This window comes from Neltuma alba, unplaced genomic scaffold (genome assembly GCF_004799145.2).
Source record: "Neltuma alba isolate B1F8T4 unplaced genomic scaffold, ASM479914v2 tig00012582_pilon, whole genome shotgun sequence".
Lineage (NCBI taxonomy): Eukaryota > Viridiplantae > Streptophyta > Magnoliopsida > Fabales > Fabaceae > Neltuma > Neltuma alba.
In genome coordinates, this window is record NW_021637034.1 from 57,378 (window position 1) to 81,058 (window position 23,681).

Genomic DNA, 23,681 nt, shown 5'->3' on the forward strand with positions numbered 1-23,681 from the left:
ATTAATCTGAACGTTGAAGTATCTTCTCTTTGATTCATCACATATATCAGCCTCAACGTCTAGTTTCCTTTCTCGCCATGTCCTTCAATAATTTCTCGTTATTCTATTATCTGATCTTTCTCGCCTAAACCCTATTGATTTTCAAGGTCTGAACTCGATCACATGGCAACAACCTTATTTTTATTGTTTCTCTGAAGCTCACATTAAATAATAAATATATTTAAAATAATTTTGAAGGTAATTTGTAATCATCAAAACTAGTAGTTGGTGGGCCAAATTCAAAGGCTCAATTCTTAACAATACTACCTCCGGTCCTTAATATAAGACCCTGTTTGACTTTTATTTTGGTCCTAAATATAAGACCCCCAATCCACTTTATCTCTCATATTTATATATTTTTTTTTCCAAAGTAACCCTTCTAATAATGAGAGTTCTAATCAATACACTTGATTAGTAAGAATATTTTAGGAAAAATAATACCTATTTAGGAAAAATAACTAACTCAACTTACTTTTTTAATCTCCTCAAATTAATCAACTGACTCTTATAATTAGGACCGGAGGTAGTAGTATATAAAGATATTTCTTCCTTTTCTTTTTTTCTTCCCCGAAGTAGAATATATGGATCATTCCAACATCAAAGAGCAGTACAGAATCCAGTTCAAGCAACAACATTGCAAACAGAAAGCATATCAAATTGAATAACAGATAGTATCACGATTTTCTTTTCAGATCGAATAAACTGGCATTGGAAATACGAACTTTGAAAATTTGTATAGTTGGAGAAAGACACAATTTATTACGGTCACATGATGTTAAGTTGTTAATCAAACTCCTATATACAATCGTGTATGCATGTGTGTGTATATTGGGAAATGAAATATAAAACTTATAACAAAATCTAACATCTATCATAATTACCAACGATATTTGATTCATTTCTCAAATTCTATATATAATGTAAGAGGTAATGTGTTTAATGTTATATTGATAAATTATTGAGAAATAATTAAAAGAAAAAAAATGATGGGATTGGTTTGAAGAGGAATGTAAAAAGTGCCGACACTGGGAAGGAAACAAATAATTGAGGAAGAAGCTGTTATGCGTGTGAGGAAATGATGATTGCAAAAAACAAACAAGTGGGCCCAGATTTGGGCTTGGGCCGGGGGAGTGTGTTTTCCACTTGCCATGTGTGTACCGTCCTTGCGAACACGACGCGGATATTTCAGACAAAGGCCCCACACATCTCCCTCTGATTTTTCCCCATGTCATTACGCGTTTTCCTTTATTACTCACTCGGAGACTGAATATTATTATTTCCTATTTTTTATATAAGAGCTAGTTTTATTAGCCCAAAAAAAAATAAGAGCTAGTTTAGTATTTAATTTAATTTTCAAAATTTAAATTTTAATCTATTTTATCTTTCATACTTATTTATTTTTTAAGATAGTCTTTATACTAGTTTCACATGTTAAATGCTTCGTTAAATAGTAGTTCTAACTGATACATATGATTAGTAAAAATACTTTAGAGAAGACAACACCTACATATCTATTAGAAATAACTAACTTAAATAATTTTTTGTAATCTACTCAAATTAATCAGTTAAATCTTAAATTAAAGACCATGTATAATATAAATGGAAAAATACTTCTTAAGAAGTGTTGGTTTAGTAAGTAAGAAGTTGGTGCATTAAAACATGTTTTAGTGGTAAGTCTCCAAAATCCAATTCATCTTTTTTTTTTCAATGAAAAATAATTCTTAAGAAAGCTTTTCACTCATATGACATGAAATAATTGGAGCAAAATTACTTAATATCATAATATTAATAATCAATAATTTTAAAACTGAGGCAAAGGGTTGTGAAAAGGTTATTTATGGGAGTAAAATCAATGTGCCAATAAAAATTGGTTCAATTTATACCTTTTAAACTCATGCCACGTAAGAGTGTAGTACGAATCATATTGTGAACAAGAATATCTTATTAATATTAATAGATAACTTGTATTCTTTAAATTATGAAACCTAGCTAGATCTTTGGTGAGTTTTTGAGATTTAGTCCACCTAAATTTTGACAAAAAGAAATTATACTAATAATATGCTCATATTTAATTGCGAAAGATTTATAGGAGGAATTTCTCCTCGTAACAATTTTACTGGGGGTTGAATTATGAAAAAGTTGTATACTTGCCTCTGACATGATGGATAGATGATAAGAGGAACTTTATATGAATGGCCAAATTGAAAAATCAAAACAACTATTATTCTCATATACTACCTCCGGTCCTAATTATAAGACCCAGTTGATTATTTGAAGAGATTAAGAAGTAAGTTAAGTTAATTATTTGTAATAAATAAGTATTGTCATTCCTAAAATATCATTGCTAATTAAGTGTATTGGCTAGAACTATCATTATTAGAAGGACTATCTTGAAAAAAAATACATAAATATAAGAGACAAAATAGATTGAGGTCTTTTAATTAGGACCAAATAAAAAGTCAAACGGGGTTTTATATTAAGGACCGGAGGTAATATATATGAAAGGTAACAAATACTTAGATTTTTGGGTGAAGCAACCGATTTAAGCCCATTATCAACTTTGTAGCCCATATAGGCAAGGCCCGGCCCCTAGGCCCACACGAGTTGTTTTCAGTTTGTTATACTTTGGTCCTTCCAAAAACGGCGTTTCCATATGTCCAAATAAAAAACTTTTTTTTTTCTATTAATTAATAAATCATGAATAATCCCATTTATATCAAATTTCATGCTGCTCAACTAAGAAGCTTTTGGTTGTGAGTAGTCTCATCACCCCCTAAAGATGAAAACACCAATTCAAATCCCGAAAAGCATACTTATTAGAATGGATTTAATTTTAACGTAAAATGGGTAAAATATAAAGGACTATTTCGTAATGTCTCTTTTAAAATAGTCATCATAAGTCGTTGGTTCGTTAAAATGAATAAGAAAATAGCAACAAATAACCATTTAGTTTGTTGCGTTCTATTGACTAAGTTAGTCAATCATGTTGGTCGTTCAATTTTTTTTTTTAAAAGTCAACAATATAACGAATAATAAAAAAAAATAGATATCCAGACTCTAAACAGTTACATCAAACATCAACAACTCTCTTAAATTTCAAAACACCGTTTTGAAAGTTACTTGGCTATTTCAAACATCATGATTAAACATTCAAAAAATGACTTACTGTTGAAAATTACTCGTACTGTCTTTTTATATATATATATATATAACAGTAATACTTTTTATTTTATTGCTCATAAGTTTCATTCGGCGGTAATCCTATTTGAGACAGATTTTTTTTTGGTTAGAGAGACCGATTAAATACTAAGTTCGAGTCATTTTATTGTGAAAGATTAACCTCTTACTTTAGATCTAATTAGTTGATATATGTTTATTTTATTAGTATTTAGATTTATCTCCCCAACAGTATGTATCTTGGAAAAATTAAATCTCACTGCCATGGTATATACTAATGTAAAAACGTTGATTGGTGAAAGGTTTGTATCTACTAATACTTTTTCATTTGCCATTATTATAACAGATAATATATCACAAAATTTACTTCCCCGTATCCATGAAGTAATCAAATAAAATTACTGTCATTATCATCAATTGTGGCTATTGCACATACGTATAAAAAACTAACATTTTTGTACAATTACTCATTTTAACCTCCATATAATATTTTAAATTCAATTCTCTTGAGATATTCTAGTTACAAAAATATTAAGGCATCGATAATTAAAAGTTTTTAAAAATAGGTTAAATCCCTAGAAGCTCCTTTTTTTTATAAAAAAAAAGAGAGTCAACTTTATATAATGTAGAATGCCAGCTCCTACCATACCATGCAGCAAGCTAAGGGGTTGTGAATCACAACAAAAAGGGTTTTAATGTTTTATCCAGCAACAAGGAAAAGGATTTAATTGAACATTCAGTGATCTCACATGTATCAATATTAATGGCCGCTCATTATTTTGATGAATAATTTGTTTATACAGAAGAAGATTATGTAAACACAAAATCTTACTTATTATATTTTATGGCAGAAGATACAATTTTTTATGAAGAATTTACCATCATGTACATAATCCATGCATAATATTATAAAAAATGGATACAAATTTTTGACTGCTACTTAGTATCGATAATAGAACTAAAAAATATCTAAGAATAAAAAATTTAGAGTAAACGGGTTCTTCAAGTTAGATTTTTTTTTTTAGCCTAAACTCATTAAGGACCAACCCTACAGAGTCGGATTGATTTGTTTCCCACCTTTAGCTGTGATGGAACTAGCCTAAGATAAAACCTGGGGAAAAAAAATAACAAAGAGAGAACAACAGACATAAACAGCTGGGGGTAGAATTAGAAACAACATTGTTGATGTTATAAAAAAAAGAAACAACATTGTTGAGTTTTTTGATTCGTTGGAGTAGCATCAAAGAGTCCATTGTGTATATCAACAAGTCATTAATTGAGATGATAGCGGCTTTTTCCTATAAGAAAAAAAATACAAGTTTAAATCTTAAAAAGTATACTTGCCGAGAGGGTTATTTCTTAACCTTTCTAAACCCGAAAAGAATTTTCAGTGTAACCTAAAGAAGAGTTCATCTAGTATCTTGTGTACTATTCTAAACTGCGAGTGAGAGAAGAGTTAATTGTGTGAAGCAACCTGCATCAATTGCGTGGCACGAACATTTATTCTCAGCAAAGTGAAATGGGTTAGAAACCGAGCTTGCTGAATCAGCCGGCCACCTCATACATTGCCAACTGAAACTAAACCAGAGTTCAACCCATCCTTTCATCAAAACACCATTCAATCACTATAATCTCTCCTCCGCAAATAGAAAGCTTCTTCGTCTGATTCAGCTTTGATGATCACCGCCATACACAGACCAATTCTTTCCTCCCTGAAATAACTAGAATCTCCATTCTCCGACACGAAGTTTCCCAGCCCAATAGCTCCAAGGTCATATCTGATCGAGTGATTTTTCACCGTTGGATTTAATCTCTCCATTATGGTACACCTTTCTTGTCATCTGACGGTAACCATATCTCCACGTCATACAAACAGCTCAAATGATTTAAACGTTCCACCTCCCTTTCTCTTTCCGATGCGTGTTTCCTAAAGCAGTGAAGCACAAGAAGAAAAACAAAATTTTGCTGACGTTAGTGCCATTTCTTTTCCCTCAGGGAATGGGAAATCTGAAGGAAAACACACGAAACCGAGCTTCGAAGCCTTCTCTTTCACTCTTCAGTTGAATCAGGTGCAGATTTTCTCCTCCACACTTCCCCACCTAGAAATGTCTCGACTTTATCTTTTTAAATTACGAACATAATTTATTTTTTCCTCACTTGGGTTTCATGCTGTCTTGATTTCGGATGTTTTCTCGCTTAATTTGAATAATTCCGTGTTGTTTTGAGATTCCGTTTCGAGATAATCGGTTTGATGTGCCTGAATGTGTGATTATTTTAAGTCGTTGTGTTGCATCTGTGAGATAGATGCAATGCTGATTTGAAGAGTGCTCTTGTGAAATATAGATTGTATTTTATTAGGTTTTATAACTTTAAGTAGTTGGCTTGAACAGAAAGACTTTTTCAAATTGTCTTTCTTTCTGTTTCAGTGCCTCTTCTATAAGCATCGAGATGTAGTTCACTGTGTCAATTTTATGCCTGTTTAGAAGGAAGTTTTCTCAAATGACTGATGACAGCTTTATGCAGTTTCTTCATTTAGTTTATGCTGATTTCACACACTTACTAAGTCTTTGTGATCCTTTGCCAGTTATTTACTCGGAATTTTAAAATTATCTTCTTAGATAGTGAGGTCTACTTCATGTTGCAGCACTGAAGTGATCTGTTGTTGGAAAGTGGCCAAATCACTCACACAGCTATTTTTCTTTCATTTTATAACATTCCTCTTGTTTTTGGTAAGCTAAAGTTAACTATCATCATGTTAGTTGTATGAATTTATAGGAAATGAACGGAAACATTATTCTTGTATTTTTCCCGCATGAGCATTATTAATATTTGAATCTATGAACTATTCATTATCTTCCTGTCATTATGTAAACAGGACAGGAATTCTTTTACATTGTACGGTTTTAAGTGCTGCAAGGATCTTGGTTTTCTTCACCCAGCATATTAGAGTAGATTTATGCATGATCAGGAAGCAAACTGCAAGAAGGCAGCTAAGGGTTGGAAACCTTGTCGCTACCACTCTTTGCCTTATTGCCTTCTACTTTGGTTGACTAAAATACATGGATGTTACGTCTCTCGGACCAAATAGTAACACCCAAACTGATCAATACCCTTTGCTGATGGAGCAGCCAGAAACCCACAGTGGTCATCAGCACGTAATTGACATTACAAGAAATAGTAATGACTTATCCAGCTCTACTCAAGATGATCAACATCGTGAATTGCATTTGCCACATGATGAAGATCAACCATCAGTTGGCACGCAAGTTCCCACACCCCAATCATCATCATCTTCATCATCCAGGTTAAACTCTACCAATTCCTCATCGACAAGAAGAGGTGAGGGATATGGTCATCACAGAAGAAGCCCACTGAATTCTGGACTATGGATTTCTGTTGAGCTTGTTGTCACTGTGGGTCAGATCATAGCATCTATTGTTGTCTTGTCAATATCCAGGAATGAAAATCCCAAAGCTCCATTATTTGCATGGATTGTGGGTTATGCGTCTGGTTGTGTTGCTACACTTCCTATTCTTTATGTTCGTTATCAAAACCGTAATCAAAGCACTGGACAAAATTTGTCTCAGCCATCTCAGGGATCTTCTGGAAGCAATCCTCCAGAACGGACTTCTTATACTGCAATCTCTGTTGCTTATGTTTCCGACGAAGAGAATAGCCGTACTACTGAATCAGCTACAGGAAATGCTGGGATTCCTGGATCCCTTAGTTCTAGGTATTTTTTCCTTGTAATTTAATTGAGATTTTAATCATATTCGTTTCTTTCATCATGCATGTTGCGATTCATGTTTATCTTAGTTACTAGTCATATATCCTTTTAGTTTCCTCTTATAACAACAGTATTGTGGCTAATGTTGTATGTACATGTTGCCAGTTTCTTATTCCCCCCTCTTTTCCGTCTATTTTAAGCTCCACATGGTTCAATCATTTTGTATATAAATGACGAGAGTGTGGGTTGTTGATGTGAACTTGTTAAATTACTTAGAATGTTATATACATATTACAAGGTTCCAATGCTGAGAGGAGCACACATCATTCTGGACTTGGAAGTTTCTTAATGCACACATAAAGCATGTTAAGGAAGAAAATGAGGGATTTTAAAGTGGGCAATCATTATAATGGAGAAAAGCATTTTGCAGCTTTTTTGAGCGTAATATCTATTTGCTCTGGTCCCATTCAAAATTTGAATTCATAACAAAATGTGGGGATCAGATTCATCATTTGGTTCCATGCACATATGAATTTTTTTTCTTCATATCATTTTTTTTTTGGGCCTTATTCTGCATTATAGTTGCTGTAAGTGCAAAAACCTAAGGCTGTGGCTCACAAGCTCGTGAGATGTACTCTTCCGGTCCTTAATATAAGACTCATTTAATTAATTTGATTAGATTAAGGAAGTTAGGTAAGTTAGTTAATTATAAGAAATGTAATATGTTTTTTCTAAAATACCATAATCATCTTTCTTAATACCTCCCTCCCTCCTCTACTTGATTATGGTTGAGGGAGTATTCATAGGGGTAGTTTAGAGACAATTAATAAATATAAGAAGAGAATCTTATATTTAGGACCAAAACCAACTCAACAATTGGGTCTTATATTAAGGATTGGAGGAGTATCTTGGATGTTATATTTTTCTTTATTTAAGATAAAATTTCTCGAATTGATTTAAATCATGTGGAGAAGGAGAAATCTTTCAAAAATGCTCCACGTGTTTTTTTCCCCCCCTTATGCTATTGAATTCCAAATTCATAACAAAATTGTTGATATTAGTTGGGTTTAGCATATAATAATAAACTTAGCGGAGAAATCCTTTGCTGCACTGCAGGTTTAGTGGTCTAGTAGACCATTTCAAAATGGCCTTAGATTGCTTCTTTGCGGTTTGGTTTGTTGTGGGCAACGTTTGGATCTTTGGAGGTCACTCTTCTCCTTCTGATGCTCCAAAATTATATAGGTATTTGCAACACTATATTTTGTGGTACTAAACTAATAATATTTAACTTTCCCAAACCTTGAAATATGGTGGCCTTCTTGCAGATTATGTATAGTGTTTCTTACCTTCAGCTGCATTGGATATGCTATGCCATTTATACTATGTGCAACAATTTGTTGCTGCCTACCTTGCATAATTTCTGTTTTGGGGATTCGAGAGGACTTTTCTCAAACTAGAGGAGCCACAGTTGAATCTATTAATGCCCTGCCTATATATAAGTTCAGTTTGAAGAAAAGCGAAAATAATGATGATCCGAATGGCAATACAGATATAGATGAAGGAGGGACCTTGGCTGCTGGGACGGAAAAGGAGCGATCCATATCTGGAGAAGATGCTGTAAGTTTGTACTTGCTACATTTTTTAAAATCATGAACTCATTTACCTATTTCGTTCCGGTGCTACTGCAATGCAATGCTTAAAATTAGAAAAACTGGTATTTGTGTTAACAGGAAATGTTGTGTCCGGTAAAATTTTTTTACTGATATACTAGTATTTCTTTGTTGGTAATGAATTTGCAATAACATCAGGTTACTTATCGTGTAGTAGCAAGCCGGGTAAAATGCCATTCTGTTCTTTAATGGTTGAAAGAAGCCAGAAATATTGAGAAATCTTACCTAAGTATAAAGTAAAATATTTAAATACAAGCAGAACCTAGATGTTGATGCCTGATGGATGGGCCTCTGCATCCCTAAGATCCTCCATCATTGATGATCCTTCACAGAAAATACAGGCCATACCTCCTCTACAAACGTAGAACTAAATGTACTGTAAAATTTTATTTTGGCCCAAATTTTTTGATGCAAAGTTTAAAGCCTTCTGAAATTTGTTGTAGGCTTGTTGCATTTGCTTGGCGAAATATGCAGATGATGATGACCTTAGGGAGCTACCTTGCTTCCATGTCTTTCATGTTGAGTGTGTGGACAAGTGGCTAAAGATAAATGCATGTTGTCCTCTCTGTAAAAGCGAGGTCGGTACAAGTGTCCTTTCAGCAGGGGAGTCCAGTTAGCATCAGAGGAGAATGGTTGCCGAGTCAGCCACAGGCCCTACAAGGGCTGGTAGTTGCTTTCCTGAAGATGATACGCCCTAATGAAGTTGCAGCCTTTAATGCCTGTGCCAAGCATTTGGACTCTGCTTTTCAGCGTCACACGTGGCCTGAGAGCTGAAGATAGATTCCAATTTTTTTTTTTTAATAAAAAAATATCTTCAAGCATATATAAGTATCGATCATAAACCTTTGAAATGCTTATAATGACATTCACCGCCCTTCTCTGCTCACCTTTTTCCTGCCTTGATATGCTTATGAAGTCTTGTTGCTAGAATTCTGTTTACAGTTTACTTATTCTTTTTTCAGTTCGCGATATGTAAATATATGTACGAAAAATTAATGAAACTGTTGACTTGAACTTCAAGCTCTTGATCATGCTTAGGTTTCTTTGTTGTTTTGTCTGTTCAACGTCTGTTGATGTAGTGGATATTGGATATAAGTATTTTTTTTTTGTTAATGTAACTTAGACTATCCCCAAACTATTTTGGATTTGGGTTTAAGACTAATATTTACCACGTCGAAAACGTTAAAAAAACCCTTTTAACAAGTATACTTGGTGGGATTTTAACTTGTGTTCTTTTTCTTATAGAATGAAATCGTCCACCATCTCAATTAACAGTCTGTTAGTGATTATAAAATTTTTTTGAAAAAAAAGTGGATATTTCATATATTTTATTTGTAGATGAGATAAATCATAAAAAAATTCATGTCCTTACGCTTTTTTATTGATGATACCGATTATTGATTGAAAACTTTTAATTTCCAAACATTTATACCCATTTCAAATCCAATTTCATAATTTAATAAACAGAAGCATATGCGCACGTAAATTGGGAGAGCGTGCGCACGTTTCACTCTTGTCCTAATTAATTGAGAAACCTCTCCGGCTAAATAACCAACATCTTAGTTCGATTCATTTATGGCAGCACATGTTTAAACAAATGGGCTTCGCAAGCGTAACTGAAATTTCAAAGGAGTTCATGAACGATTGAAACTACAACCTAAACATTCATAAAAAATTGATCAAGAGTATGTCTTATAACTCAGCCCTCTCTGCCAGTGAAAAACAGACTGAAATAATCCAAAACTTAAGCCGTCATTGCGGCAAAATTTTCCCCTAATTTATGCTTATACACTATAAATAAGCCAATAAAATAGGCAACATACAACATTTCGGTGTATATATAATGGCTGGATGCAGACCACAGACCTGAAAAACTCTGCAACTCTCCCCCACGACCAAAATGGTGAAACCCCGTACACTGGTGCAAATCCTTTCGCCCCATCTTACCCTCTCACGAGAGAAAAAGGGGTGAACGGCTTAAACTCAACCCTAAAATGTAACTGAGGTGAAATTATACACATTTGCACAAGGGAATACATTTCAGAGCTGGGGGAAAACTTGTGCAACGAACCACATCTGTGAATTCCATGTAGAATTTTGCATAACACGCATCAAAACTCGACAACCCATGTTGCCGTGAGCTGCAACTCGGTCTTTTCAAGTAGTGTCAAATGCAACTTGGTTTACCACGGGTCCCCAGAGAGTAACTTGCGAACCTCTAGCTTTGACACGTGTTCAACTTTGTGATATGGAGAGGTCTTTAAATGCGTCTAGTTTACCATTTGATGTGAAGGGATCCACATTTTGGCCATCCACCGAATGGTTAATACTCACATTTCCGAAGTTATTACACATCTGATTGAAGGCTGAGCTGGGACAAACAGAACTGCGGTTGCCCTCAAAGTATGTGGAATAAGGGAAAAGCTCTTTACAACGCACTTTCCATCCTGTAGCAGAGCATTAATCTTAGCACGATAAACCAATTCTTATCATTTCCAAATGAACACAAAGTGATAACATTTATATCATCTAAAGAACCATGATGAGCAAAGGTTCTAGTGATGCACCAGTTTGCAAAACAAAAGTGAGAGACAAGGTAATGATAAAATAAACAAGTTCTAGTGATTTCATAATTTCTATCAGTTCGTGTGAATCCCACAATCTACATGTCCTGTAACTGACTTCATGCTACTCTCAATTACCTAATTAAATTATTTTCCCTACTAGTATATTCCTCTTTCCCACCTATTTCATCCTTTTACTAGTTTCTGCCAACACATACCCACCATCAAATAACAATGTGCAGTTGTCCTGTCAAGGCTATCTAAGTGGAGAAAAAGTTTGGCAACAGACAAGTTTTCAGTAACACTTACTCAATGCAGCATCTGGCTCAACAAGGGCTGTCTCTAGAAGCTTATGAACAGCTATGCAATCTTTGAGTTTCCATTCCCAAATTGCTCCAACCACTCCATTTCTTGCGGAACCAGAAGTCATCACATTCAATAATACTATTTTATTTTAAAGCAGAAACTCAACCCAGAAGGGAAACAAAAAGAAACAAAGTTTAAGATACTACATGACATCACCTAGGCACACGGTCACTCGGGGACTCTTCGATCAACTTGACAGCTTCGGATTTTCTGTTGGGATCCAAAGTGCACAACATTTCAGCAGCAGCGGCTCTGTGCATCAAAGAATCTGCAAACAAGAGAGTTCAAATACAAAATAATAAGTTATCACGAGAAGAGTTGACTAAAGGCAGAAGTTCCAGATATTGTAGATTATGACCTTTATGTTTTCCAAGGAAAGAGATGTTTGCCTCAAGCAGGGACTTCTCATGCAACTGACTGCTCAAAAGAAGAACAGAAATTTAAAGTTAAAAATGAATGGATCAGAATAATTGTCCGAACCAATCTCCATATAAATAAAAGGAAACAGATAGTAAGAAAAAGTGTTGGAAAACCTAATTGTTGGGCGTTCAGCTTCTAAGACACTCCAAATGAGTTTCTCGCTATCAGTCACAGGAGCATTCATAGATCCAACTTTATGAAAGAATTTAATCTACAACACATGAACTTGAAAATTAATGACAACGGAAACACATAAAAAACTTCACCGCAAAATGTGCACTTGAAAAATAAATGCCAGCGGGTTTTTGCAGATTATCATTTTGTTGGACTCTCATGAAGGAAGAAGTCACAAGAACGGAGAATGTCGATGAGAAAAGAGAAGATAGGTCTTTAAAGAGAATTGGTAGAACAAATTTTGAAGGGATTTTTCCTTTGATTACCGATCTCTCTCTCACACGCATGCACACATATTTATGTATTCTCAGAAGAAATATCATACCAAGCAACGATGAGAATCTGGGTGCTCAGCATCCAATCTCAATAACTGCTTTACGGCCTAGAAAATATAAGACAGGGAAAAAAAACATTTAAGAAGAATCAGTTTCTGATATGAAAAAGATATAGTCCGTATTATAAGATTCAAAACAAAAATTACTCCATTAATGAGCTAGAATCCACATTTCATTAAATTAATTGCTAGTTGACAACTTAGTGCTTCCCATTGTGCTTAAGATAGCAAGGAAGACACTCAACTATCAATCCAGTTCAGTCACAAGCCTGACAATATTATATGGCAATAATCAGATGCCAGACACAAGAAGTTCCCAAATCCCCCGTTTAACAGAGACATACCTGAAAGGCAAGCAAAATCTTCTGTTTCCTGATATACAGTTCAAAAGAGAGCAAATGTGTCTCCAACGAATCAGGTGCATTCTTCAGCAATAACTTCAGATATTTTGTGGCTTCTAATAGTGGATCTTCAACCTAGACAGAAGAAAGACAGACAATACTCATGACAACATAGCCTTACAATTAAAAAGCTAATAACAAAGTGCTTTATAATAACAGTTGATCAATTTATCAATTATGACATTCAAACAAAAACGAAATACAAAACAGAAAAAGTTGGTGCTAATCTGCTCAACCTAGCGAATTCACATCTAGCTAATTTAGAGGAAATGCTACTAAAAAAGGAAAATATAATGGATACTTTGAAAATTTTCTTGGAAGAAACATTGAGAATATGTTTCTTCTAGGAATAAAAGTATGCATTACGCTTTTGACAAAAGAAATATTTATAACATTTTTTATAAGGAATGTCCAGCAAATAAATTTCGGGCAAATCTACTTAAAGAATCCAAACTCTACTGGCTCAGATAAAACACATTTATTTATGTCATGCATTACTTCACACTTCATCTTTTGAACATTCCTAATTTTTTCTTTACATCAGAAGGTTTGAACCCTTCACAACTACTCACACCCCACCATATCTCTAACACCTAAAAGCTAATTCACGGTGGCCTTTGACTATCTTTGATAGTTAGGAATTTCTACCAACATCAAAAATCCTCATATGCCAAGTAGAAGCCATCAGAATATTAGCAGTAGATCATCAGGGAATTCAGCCTACAAGTAAATGCTGTTCCTCATCTTATCACAAGTCGGAGAAGGAGATCTCATGTTGGGGCCCAGTAAAATCAGATAAAATGACAATATGAACCTAATGGGCAGTGAACACATTAAAAATTCCACCTGCAACAACTTTTCACCACGTGGATCAGGATCAACAGGTTTCACATGCCGCTTTCCAGACTTTGACACACCACCAGCATTTGAATCTTCATTCTTCTCTTCCGCCTCCTAAATAGAAAATAAAACACTAGGATGAGTATTGTTCCCGTAAGAATATCCTCATAAGCCATTTGAATTACTATAGTACTTTCTTAGCCCGTGCTTCTGCTTTCCTCTGTTTTTGCCTCAATTTCTTTTTCTGAGAAGGAAGCAACTTTGACATGTCATCCTCTTCCTCAGTTGTCGACTTCAAAGGAGAATCATACAATTTCAGGTAACATCTGCAAAACGGCACCTCAACTATGAGATCAAATATACAAGATGAAAAGAGCATTCACATTATAAAAATAATAATAATAGCACATTTGCCATATGACTCTACGCTAACTTGAGCTGAACCATTAATGCCAATCCTGAAGGAGTTAACTGAAATTGATCACAACAGTATAAATCCAATCCACAAATAATGAACACACGAGGAACTTTCAGCTTCACAAGGGGTGCAAGAAAGCAAAAAGCCATAGAAATTAATCACGTGTAGCATATCAATAAAGCAAAAGCAACGTTCACCTGATTGCTCCAGCAGCTGCTTTGTGAAAATATGCATGTGAGTGCAATCGATCTTGTAATCTAAGCATCTCCACATAAGTTCGCAAAGTCATTTTTCTTAAGCAGTATGAATGGAAATCAAACTGGTCTTCAGTAATATCTGCATAATGCTTTTCTACAGCTAAAAATCTCTTCAGAGCCCGGCCAAGATTGCCTTGGCGAAAATAACTTTCACCAGCAGCCAGCTCATACCTGCAAAAGTGATAAGGCAAGGAATGAAAACAAGAAACTTTAGTAAGAAATAAATATATTAGCAAAGATAAAGCAAGTATCTCACTCAATCAAGAGCAGCAGCCTAGGAGAATCACCAATAAAAAGGAAATAACAAATTCTGCACACTAGCCACGTTATACCTAAAAGTGACTGTACTAAAAATGACAGACTCAATGACCAAGTCAAAAGCAAACTGAGTTAATAAATAATTAATTAATAAATAAAACAAACAAGCCCCTTGTCCTAAATAATAGGAAACCAACTAACAGAAGTGAGATCGTTATTCTAACTCCCACTTTCTCCACTAAATGCATCCTTATCCTCCATCTCAAGCACGTGCTGCATGACAGACTGAATTTCCTCCCTCTTCCCATGTGTACACCTCGTATAGGTGATTATTGGTTGACTTGTTCTCTTATTAAAAAAAGATTGATTTCGCAAGATGTGTCATATAATGGAACCACAATACCCCTTTCTAGGGAGCAATGTTACATATACATACCACATGCACTGCATGTCATGGAGGTTGTTGTGTTGATCCCCATCTTTTGTGAACAAGACTGCAGTTTTTTCTGCCAAAGCCACCTAATAAACCAAGAAAAAGGTCAAGAAAGAATCAAATGAAGAAAAAAATAGAAAGGTGCAATAAATAACATGTTTGTATCTAATTGTAATTCAAATATAATGATAATATGGATAAAAACCTGATCAGCCTGTAACATGCGCTTAACACATTCACTATTGATATATCGATCAGCAAGATCCATACACCTAGCTTCATCTGCAAGGGCAGCAGCAGCGGCCAAATCACCAGCATGCTTCAGTATCCGACTCTGATATACAAAAATCTTGTAAACACCATTCAAAAGATTTTTCTAAATGAAAATTGCTTAATGAGAAAAAGTGGAAACCACTGTATTGACTAGAAATTAGTGTCTTGATTTATTTCCTTTTATTTCCCTATGTAAATAGTCAAACTTAGGATTTTATTCTTTCTTCCCTGATTTTGAGTGAATGTGATCCTGCCGTTAATGCACATGCTGCATATATAGTAATTCTTATATCAATGGAATCAGTGCATATTCAGATCTCCGCTCGCATGGAACCACAGCTACTAACTCCTGGCCCAACTCATTTTCATCCATTATCTCAAGCACACATGTTGGCTCTTTTGGGATTCATCATTTGACTTGCCTAAATTTTTTATTCAATAACAAATTTTTTTGCCAGAGTAGCACATCAATTACTCATAATATTATAGCACATGTTGATATGATTCATAGAAGAGAGAGTTTGAATCCTAGCTATCAACATCTTACAATCCAATAAGGTTCTCAAGTGTGATGGTTTAGACTTGAGATTTTATATAAGAATTTGGAATACTGGAACATGACCAATCAAATTCAGAAAGCATTAGCAGACCTTGACAGAATATAGATCGATGACAGTAGGTGTGTGCTTCATAGCTTCATCAATTCGAGAAAGAGCAATTTCATATTGGCCCCGTCTGTCATAATGCTGCAACAGCACAACTTCTTGTGTAAGGAAAATAAACGATAGAAGGGGCACACAAAAAAAAAAAGGCATACGAAAAATTATCCAAAATATAGCCACCAACCTGTGCCAAGAAGAACAAAGTCCACATCAGAGTTGAAGGGGGCTCTTTGTCCACTCTGCATACAATACTAACAATGGTTAGCCAAAGATCTTAATTTCAAGAAAGGACCAGGTTATACAACCCAAAGAAAAATGTCAATGACAAGACAAGTTATTGGGCCTAACTTGGAGGATACAGAGATAGAATCCAAGCCAAAAATAAAAAATAAAAAAAATAAAAACAGAAACTAGTCATGCAACAAATAAGACATATATTGTCATCATATTGACTCTGCTAAATTTTTGAGGAACTAACTAGGACTACGTCCCCAAAAAAAAACTATGAGAAAATCAGAGAACATTAGTGCTGCAACAACACTAGTAATCAGTAAAGCATTTTCCAATCTGCAAAATATTACATAAGCCGAATTTCAGTGAGGAAATGATGATACTAAAAATGTTGATAAGCATCTCTTACCTTCCAGAGTATTGACCGGTTGTCCTGATTGAATGCTCTAACTCAAGAATAAGTTGTTCCAAAATATCAGCCTGTATAGACGTGAAAAAGAAAAAAAGTTATAACCAATAGAAATAGTATTTTCTACAACCGCATTTCAGTCACAAGTAATCCAAACAATTTTTAATATAAATTAAAGTTTAAAACTGACCTTCCCTGGATGATTGTACAGAGAAGAAAGATCAGAGAACAGCGATGGAACTCCCTAAAACAAAATAACATTTTCAGTTTTGTAACTACTAAACTAGGAAAAATGTAATATGAAAAGTAGTTGTTTTCACCTTAGTTAGGCGAGACTGAATATAATTTTGTGCTGCTTCTCGAAACTTGTCACCTTGCAAAAAATCAAGTGGTATTCTCTGGCGCACAATAATTAAATGTAGAAGGAATTTCACTAAAGGAAGAAAACAAAGCACTCCAACAACAAATATCTTTTTAAACAACAATAAATCCAGTGAATTACCAGTCTTCATATTTTCTATATTAATGTACTATTGTCAAAGATCCACTAAAAAATGAACTCAGAAGAGTTTTTTGCCATCAAAACCAAGATTATAGAAAGGGCCAGAACCACTCGTAGCATCACGATGATAGTTGTCAGTTTTTTGCCATCAAAACCAATATATATATATATATATTTTTTTTTTGGTGACATGTATATTTCAATTTTCATAACAAGAAGGGAAATTCCAGCTACCTAAGGAAGGGGGAAAAAACAAGAGCATAGAGACGCAGAATAAGCATGTTCGTTTCAGCTTTTTTTATTAAAGAAATTACATATTTTTTTTTTAAGAAAGGTATTTTTGAGAAATTCTAGGATTATCATTTAAGCCTTTTACATTAACAATTTTTTTTAAAAATCAGATTATTTATTACTTTGAGAAGCTAAATTTCGTAAATTTTAAAAATAATCAAATGCAATAGATAAGAGAGAATATTGATGAAATTGTGAAGATACATGGGGATATCATAAAATCTGAAAATCGTTAAATAATAAATCGTTTTTAATGATCATAAATTAATTCCTACTTTTCCTAAAATCTCTCAACAATAATCACTTTTCATAAAATCTTTACAACAATATCAAAATCACTTATTAAGTTTAAAAGGCTCTAAAAGTGCTTTTGCTAAAGGATCCTCCAATCAAGATTTGTCAATGTATTTCCATTTTGTCGCAAGAGAGAAGGAATTCTTCTTGCCTCCTCAGAAAACGAAAAAGGAGGGGGCAGATCTGCCCTAAAAGCAATCTTAGCATGGCAAAGAAGGGCATTCCAGAAGAAGTTATTTGCAAGGAGGCACTGAAATACAGGCAGACATGTGCATCTCTTATGCAGATAATAATACAACATCATAACCAAGTTATCATTGAGGTACATCCAGGCATGACATTGAAAGTAAAGTATACATAATTACAAGCACAAATAGTGATACCTTCACAGCAGAAGACCACTTGTACTGCTGCTCAAGTGATTTGTACAAAGCCTCTAGCCGATCTATTTCATCTGGAGTATAATGGCCATCTTTTGAACATAACCCAACACATTTTTGGAGTCCTTCAAAATATCTGAACAGATAAATGAAACATTAAATTAATCAGCTTCCAACGTGAGCAATATTGCAGAAAAACCAAACACAAATAGACTACTTAGAAATAGAGTTATGCAAGTGACCTGACTGTCAACCCATAAAACAACATGAAATAAAGGCAGGGGCGGCTATATCAAAATAAGGATTTTATCATTCTTTGCTGGAGACCGACCAGAAATAAAACTATTTCTCTAACAGGTTAAAAAAGAATTTTCTATTCAGTATCTCTCTTAATACCTGGCCTACATAAATTGTAATTACTAGAGATGGGCCTTTCTAAGACCACCCCAGCTTGTTTTAGGCCACGCCTACTGAAAAGTGCTCAAGCCATTCCCTCCGAACCTCATTCTACCTCTACATTAAAGACAAGGAAAATATCCACACAAAAAAAAAAAGGCCAAAAATCATTGGTGAAGATGATCCTATCAAATTTTTCCAGCACTTCCTTTTTTACAAGCACTTTTAAGCAACATTTCACAGGAGATGCTAAGTGAAAACACAATTAACCACATATCTACCCATGGTTTCCACCTTTCAGGGAAAATGCGTATAGAAAACAGCGTAAAGTTAAACCCTCAAAGCGTGCAATAGAAGCAATAAAGGAAAAATAATTTTCAAGATTGGGGAGGATATATCAAAGATTCCTAGATAGACTGTGCCGTTTACACATCCCAACCTAAAAGCTCTGAAAACAGAGATCACCTATAATTGTCAGGATTCATGGACAAAAGCGCCTGATACAATTTTTCACCTTCTTGCAAGCGACCAAGCTTCACTATGAGTGAAACCTCTTGTTCTTTATATGCGAGCTTATCAACCTAAACAAAATAAAAAGAAAACATAATAGCTCATGCTCTATTAGTTATAGTAACACATCATCACGGACAATAAACCAGACATACAATTTTTGACTCTTTTTTGTGCAACTCCCCAAGAGCTCTCTCAAGAAATCCACTTTCCTCCAACAAAGAAATCTGAAAAATAATAGTTAACACATGAAATCAGAGTCTAATTACCAAAAAATTCACAATCTAGGGACAACACTAAAACCAGCAATTATATCCACAAGATTTCAAAATTTTGGACATGCAGAAATATAAGTGTGAGCAGAATATTCATATTGGACCACATGTAATTTCACTTGAGTCAGTCATTTGCAGAAGCATTTAAGTGCGGAGCTGAAGTAACAAAAAAAATTTCCCATTCACTCAATAACAAACAGCATCATATAAGACCCACAAAAGGATTTGATCATATACCAAGATATAGAAGCTGTAAAAAATAAACTTGTTTGTTTCATCAGAAGAACAAAATCCTCCTAAAATAAAGGTGGGGGACCAAAAACAATGACAACTGAATACAGATGCAGACCTGATTTGGATGGAATGATAATCATTTACACTGGTTGATACTTGGGCTTCAATAACAAGCTATTTTAAATGGTGTTCTTGTCATCCAAATGACGGCTTATCTAAGGTTCCCCAGAAATTCAGTTATAAGTTTGTTTAAAGCACCACAATTCAGATTCCCAAGAAACTTTAGGAAGTCTAGGAATTGAATTTTATTATATGAAAAATTATATACACAATGGCAAAGACTGGTCACAATTGTACAATTAAGGTAACAGCCAATCAATATAAAAGTTACATTAAATCCCAAATTTTGGGAAAGGCACAATTCCTAAATCGAGAAACAGACAAGCCATCAGACAAGAAACCTTGTATAAAAGCATTTCCCCATGCTCACACCGTTCATTTTCAGGAGGATAATCATCTTCTAAGGTACCTTCATATGCTTCCAGAATTTCAACTGCCTTGGACGCACTGTTACATAATTAAATATAAAACATTAAAAAAAATTATTACAATGATAATCATTAGCAGAAAAGCCAGGGTAATTGACAGAACTCATTATTTCCATACATTTTAATGTCTAATCCTATGCTTGCTAGCACTAACTCTTAATTAGTTGGGCATAATTAATGATAAATGTGCATAAAGGGTAAAGTCATTTATGATGTTTTATGTGCATATTTGTAGATATTATGTGATTTTCTATTTTAGAAAAGTTAATCCCTTGAGTTGATTGGGTGCGCAGGTGACTTGGGGATCAACATTTATCAATTGGATAGAATTCAGTAAATGGCAACTAAGGACCAAACTTATTGTGGCTAAAGGACCAAGGAAATGGCATGACAGTAATGACATGCTTGAGGCTCCGGCTGATCTAGTGCAATAATGCAATAAGTAAAGGAAAATCAAAATGAGAAATCTCTCAAATTACATCAAATAAATCTACCAATTTACACTGGCAAAGGATCTTTCAGGCATATTCACCACTGAATTGATTTATAAAAACAAAGTCCACCAACGAATCCCTCAAGATAAGCAACAAATTGAAGGGAAAAATATTAGATAGCATTTCATCTGAGTTTATAATTTTTGGTTATTTACATTTTAACGAAAACAATTCTGGCAATACAATACATTACTTATAAGGTGAGTTGCCATTATATCTTTCCAGAAGTTAATTTCTAGTAGATATAACACATCAACCACAGCAAACTCATGACTTTTGCAAAATATAAATGATTACCACTTTATATACTAAATTAGCAACAAAAGATCATATCCTGACCAACCCTATCAAAATGAGAGGGATGACTAGAATAACACTCCCCCAAAGTACTGATCATGTGTGAAGCGGGATTCAAAATAATCATCTTTTGAGAATATAAAAAAGTAAGCATGGGGTGGAGTGATGACGAGGGTTCAAACAGCACCAATATAACCAAGAAAAAAATCAAAAATAAAAATGTAAAAAGTACAGAAAAGTGTCAAGCTTCAAAATAAAGCAATAAACATAATAGACAGAAATAAATAGAATAACAACTAAGAAAGAAGACTATCTTAGTTCCATAACAGCAGGCAACTAAGCATGAGAGGAAAAAATTGTTAAGAATAAACACCTATCAGATACAAACAACTAAATACATGATCCAAATCATACTTAGAATTCAAATGATGGGCAACTGCAAAGCCAATCCAGTTCATGCGATGATTTGGCTTAAGAGTCAGAAGTTTTTGTCTTGTCTCAACAAAGCCTGTTAAATCTCGCATCTGAGCCTGGAAGATATAAGCAAAATTTGTCATGAGTACAAGTTTTGCGCGCACACACAATATGAAACAAGATACACAGTCCATAGATGAATGAGTTCATCCATTATAATGAAGCAAAGGAAGATGTATGGCATTTAAGTTACGTACCTGCAGAAGTGACAGGTCACGTAAGATTTCAAGATTAGCGGGATCTATTCTCAATGCATTGCGGTAGCACTTAATGGCCTCCCTATATTCTCTGTCTGACCGATAAAGAAGACCATAAACATGCCAGCAAACATGACTTTTGAGGTTATTCTGAACCAGAGCAAAATATTAAGCCAAGGTCAACTACCAAACAATGAACATATAATTAAGGTTAAATATCAAAGACAATATGCAGACCTTTAGTCCTTGACGAACAAGTTCATATGCCTCAGACTTACGATCCATGCAATTCAATGTCAAACCCTTCATTGATAAAGTTTCTATCAACAAGAAGGAGGAATAGACACATATATAAGAAAATTGTTTAAAGAACCATTAAAAAATGTAGCGCATGAAAACGACACTGAGAAGGCAAGTTTTTTTTTTTTTTGGGGGGGGGGGGGTTAGCATTGTGTTTCTGGACACCCATTGGGACAAACGAAAAGCAAATTGTAATAATTCCCTGAACAGAAGAAAACGCACGAGCTACCAAAAAGAAATAATACCTCCATGGTCCGGAAATTTTTTCAAAATAGCATCAGCTGCTTTGAGTCCCTTTTTGTATTGTTTTGTTTCATATGATTTCTGCAGCAAGATGAACAAGGGGTTAAGAAAAATTAAGAGTGTGTGTGTGTGTGTGAGAGAGAGAGAGAGAGAGAGGGAGAGAGAGAGAGAGAGCTCTTCATTTATCAGTTTCCCAAGAAAGGAAGTGTTTTCGCTCACTTAGCCAAAGATTATGATTGAACATGGTAAGCAAATTCTACTTACATTAGCAAAACAATCATGCATGAATTTTCCCACGTGGAGAAAACCGAATCCTATAACAATCCTACTCGAAGGAATTTGCCAAATATAATTTATGCAAAGGCATTGCCATTTGGCTCCAGAACCCGAATCCTTCCTTACGACGGGTCGTGAAAGCGGAGCAAGAGCGACTTCCAACATTTTCAAAGCAGGGAATTCGCTTAATTACTCAGTATCTTATATTGTCTCCCGTTAACAGGTAGATACGGCATTTTCCATGGTGAATTAACGTTCACCAACTATATACACGACCTCTATGCCATAATTTTCAATATTATGAAACTCGACAATTCAGTGAGAACACCCCCATTACTCTCGGTTTTCACTTTTATCCCGATTCCTCAAGCAACCAAACAAACCAAAAGAAACCATCCACAACAAAGAACAGAATCTTAGGGTTTCCAGGAGGTAAAAACAAACCAGGAAGTTGAAGGAAGTGATTAAACTGCGATCGAACCACGGGAAGCAATCAAAATCGAATTATAAAAAGAAAGAGTAAATGCAATCGAAGCTTACAACAATAAGCTTGAAGAGGTTGGCCTCCTTGGGAGGCAGAGAAGCACCCATTGTTAGAAGGAGAGGCAGAGGAAAACAGAGTTAAGAGAGGTTTACAACAATGGGAGGAAGCAAATGACAGAGGTAATGGCGAAGGAAGTGAGTGAGTAGAAAGGGACAACGGTGGCGTTTATCAGGTTAAAAGCAACCCTACTATGAAATAGCGGCAACCGAGGACAGTTTTGTTGTTTAGACTTGACTTGAGGAGGCGCTTGTGCGTGCAATAACGAGGAACCACTTGACCTTGTGTGGTTTGTCTGGTGAAAAGTGAAATTGCCGTTTGCCCAAATAGCGATTCGTTAAACAGAAGACCCCAAAATAATGACAAGGGAAAATTTCGTTTTAAAAAAATAAAAACGAAGAGTATTATTATAATTTTATTGTTAAATTTTAATTTGATTTTGGTCCTAAAGAGTGAGGACTGAAATTTTAAAATGTTTTGATGATTGATTGATATGAATTGTCTATGATGGCCCTAAAATGAAATTTTCCCTCATAATGATAATAATAATAATAATCAGCCTCATCAATGAAAAATTATATTAGAATATTTATATGTTAAAAAAATTTTAACGTGTTTGGCAAAAATAAAAACAATGATCAACGCACCAGAAGCTGTAACATTTTTCAAAAATTTTTGAGCTTAAAAATGATAAAAAAAAATAAAAATTATATAGAATAATATACAAATTAATCATAACCAAAAATAATGTATATTCGGATCACCTGTAACCATAT

General features: G+C 34.5%; 2 protein-coding genes across 4 annotated transcripts; one reads left to right on the top strand and one right to left on the bottom strand.

Annotated features, from left to right (window-relative positions):
- Positions 1-5,112: 5,112 nt before the first annotated feature.
- LOC114728920 (E3 ubiquitin-protein ligase At1g63170) lies at positions 5,113-9,638 on the top strand. 2 transcript variants are annotated; one of them, XM_028915874.1, is made up of 6 exons: positions 5,113-5,285; positions 5,861-5,945; positions 6,092-6,949; positions 8,060-8,185; positions 8,269-8,560; positions 9,057-9,638. In XM_028915874.1, the coding sequence occupies exons 3-6, from the start codon at positions 6,276-6,278 to the stop codon at positions 9,228-9,230; spliced, it is 1,266 nt and encodes a 421-aa protein (XP_028771707.1). In that variant the 5' UTR covers positions 5,113-5,285; positions 5,861-5,945; positions 6,092-6,275; the 3' UTR covers positions 9,231-9,638. The 2 variants fall into 2 exon arrangements, with proteins under 2 accessions (XP_028771707.1, XP_028771706.1); XM_028915873.1 differs by lacking the exon at positions 5,861-5,945.
- A 597-nt stretch (positions 9,639-10,235) lies between these two features.
- Positions 10,236-23,138, bottom strand: LOC114728919 (N-terminal acetyltransferase A complex auxiliary subunit NAA15). Of its 2 annotated transcripts, XM_028915871.1 has the most exons (26): positions 22,905-23,138; positions 22,091-22,169; positions 21,783-21,865; positions 21,546-21,695; positions 21,289-21,404; positions 19,997-20,102; positions 19,182-19,253; positions 18,982-19,097; positions 18,124-18,256; positions 16,974-17,051; positions 16,844-16,897; positions 16,654-16,724; positions 16,198-16,252; positions 16,002-16,097; positions 15,284-15,412; positions 15,082-15,164; positions 14,328-14,558; positions 13,906-14,038; positions 13,719-13,826; positions 12,816-12,947; positions 12,463-12,519; positions 12,077-12,174; positions 11,902-11,960; positions 11,700-11,811; positions 11,487-11,587; positions 10,236-11,060 (listed from the first exon to the last, which is right to left on the bottom strand). In XM_028915871.1, the coding sequence occupies exons 1-26, from the start codon at positions 22,953-22,955 to the stop codon at positions 10,849-10,851; spliced, it is 2,715 nt and encodes a 904-aa protein (XP_028771704.1). In that variant the 5' UTR covers positions 22,956-23,138; the 3' UTR covers positions 10,236-10,848. The 2 variants fall into 2 exon arrangements, with proteins under 2 accessions (XP_028771704.1, XP_028771705.1); XM_028915872.1 differs by lacking the exon at positions 22,905-23,138 and having other exon boundaries at positions 21,783-21,848.
- Positions 23,139-23,681: the final 543 nt, after the last annotated feature.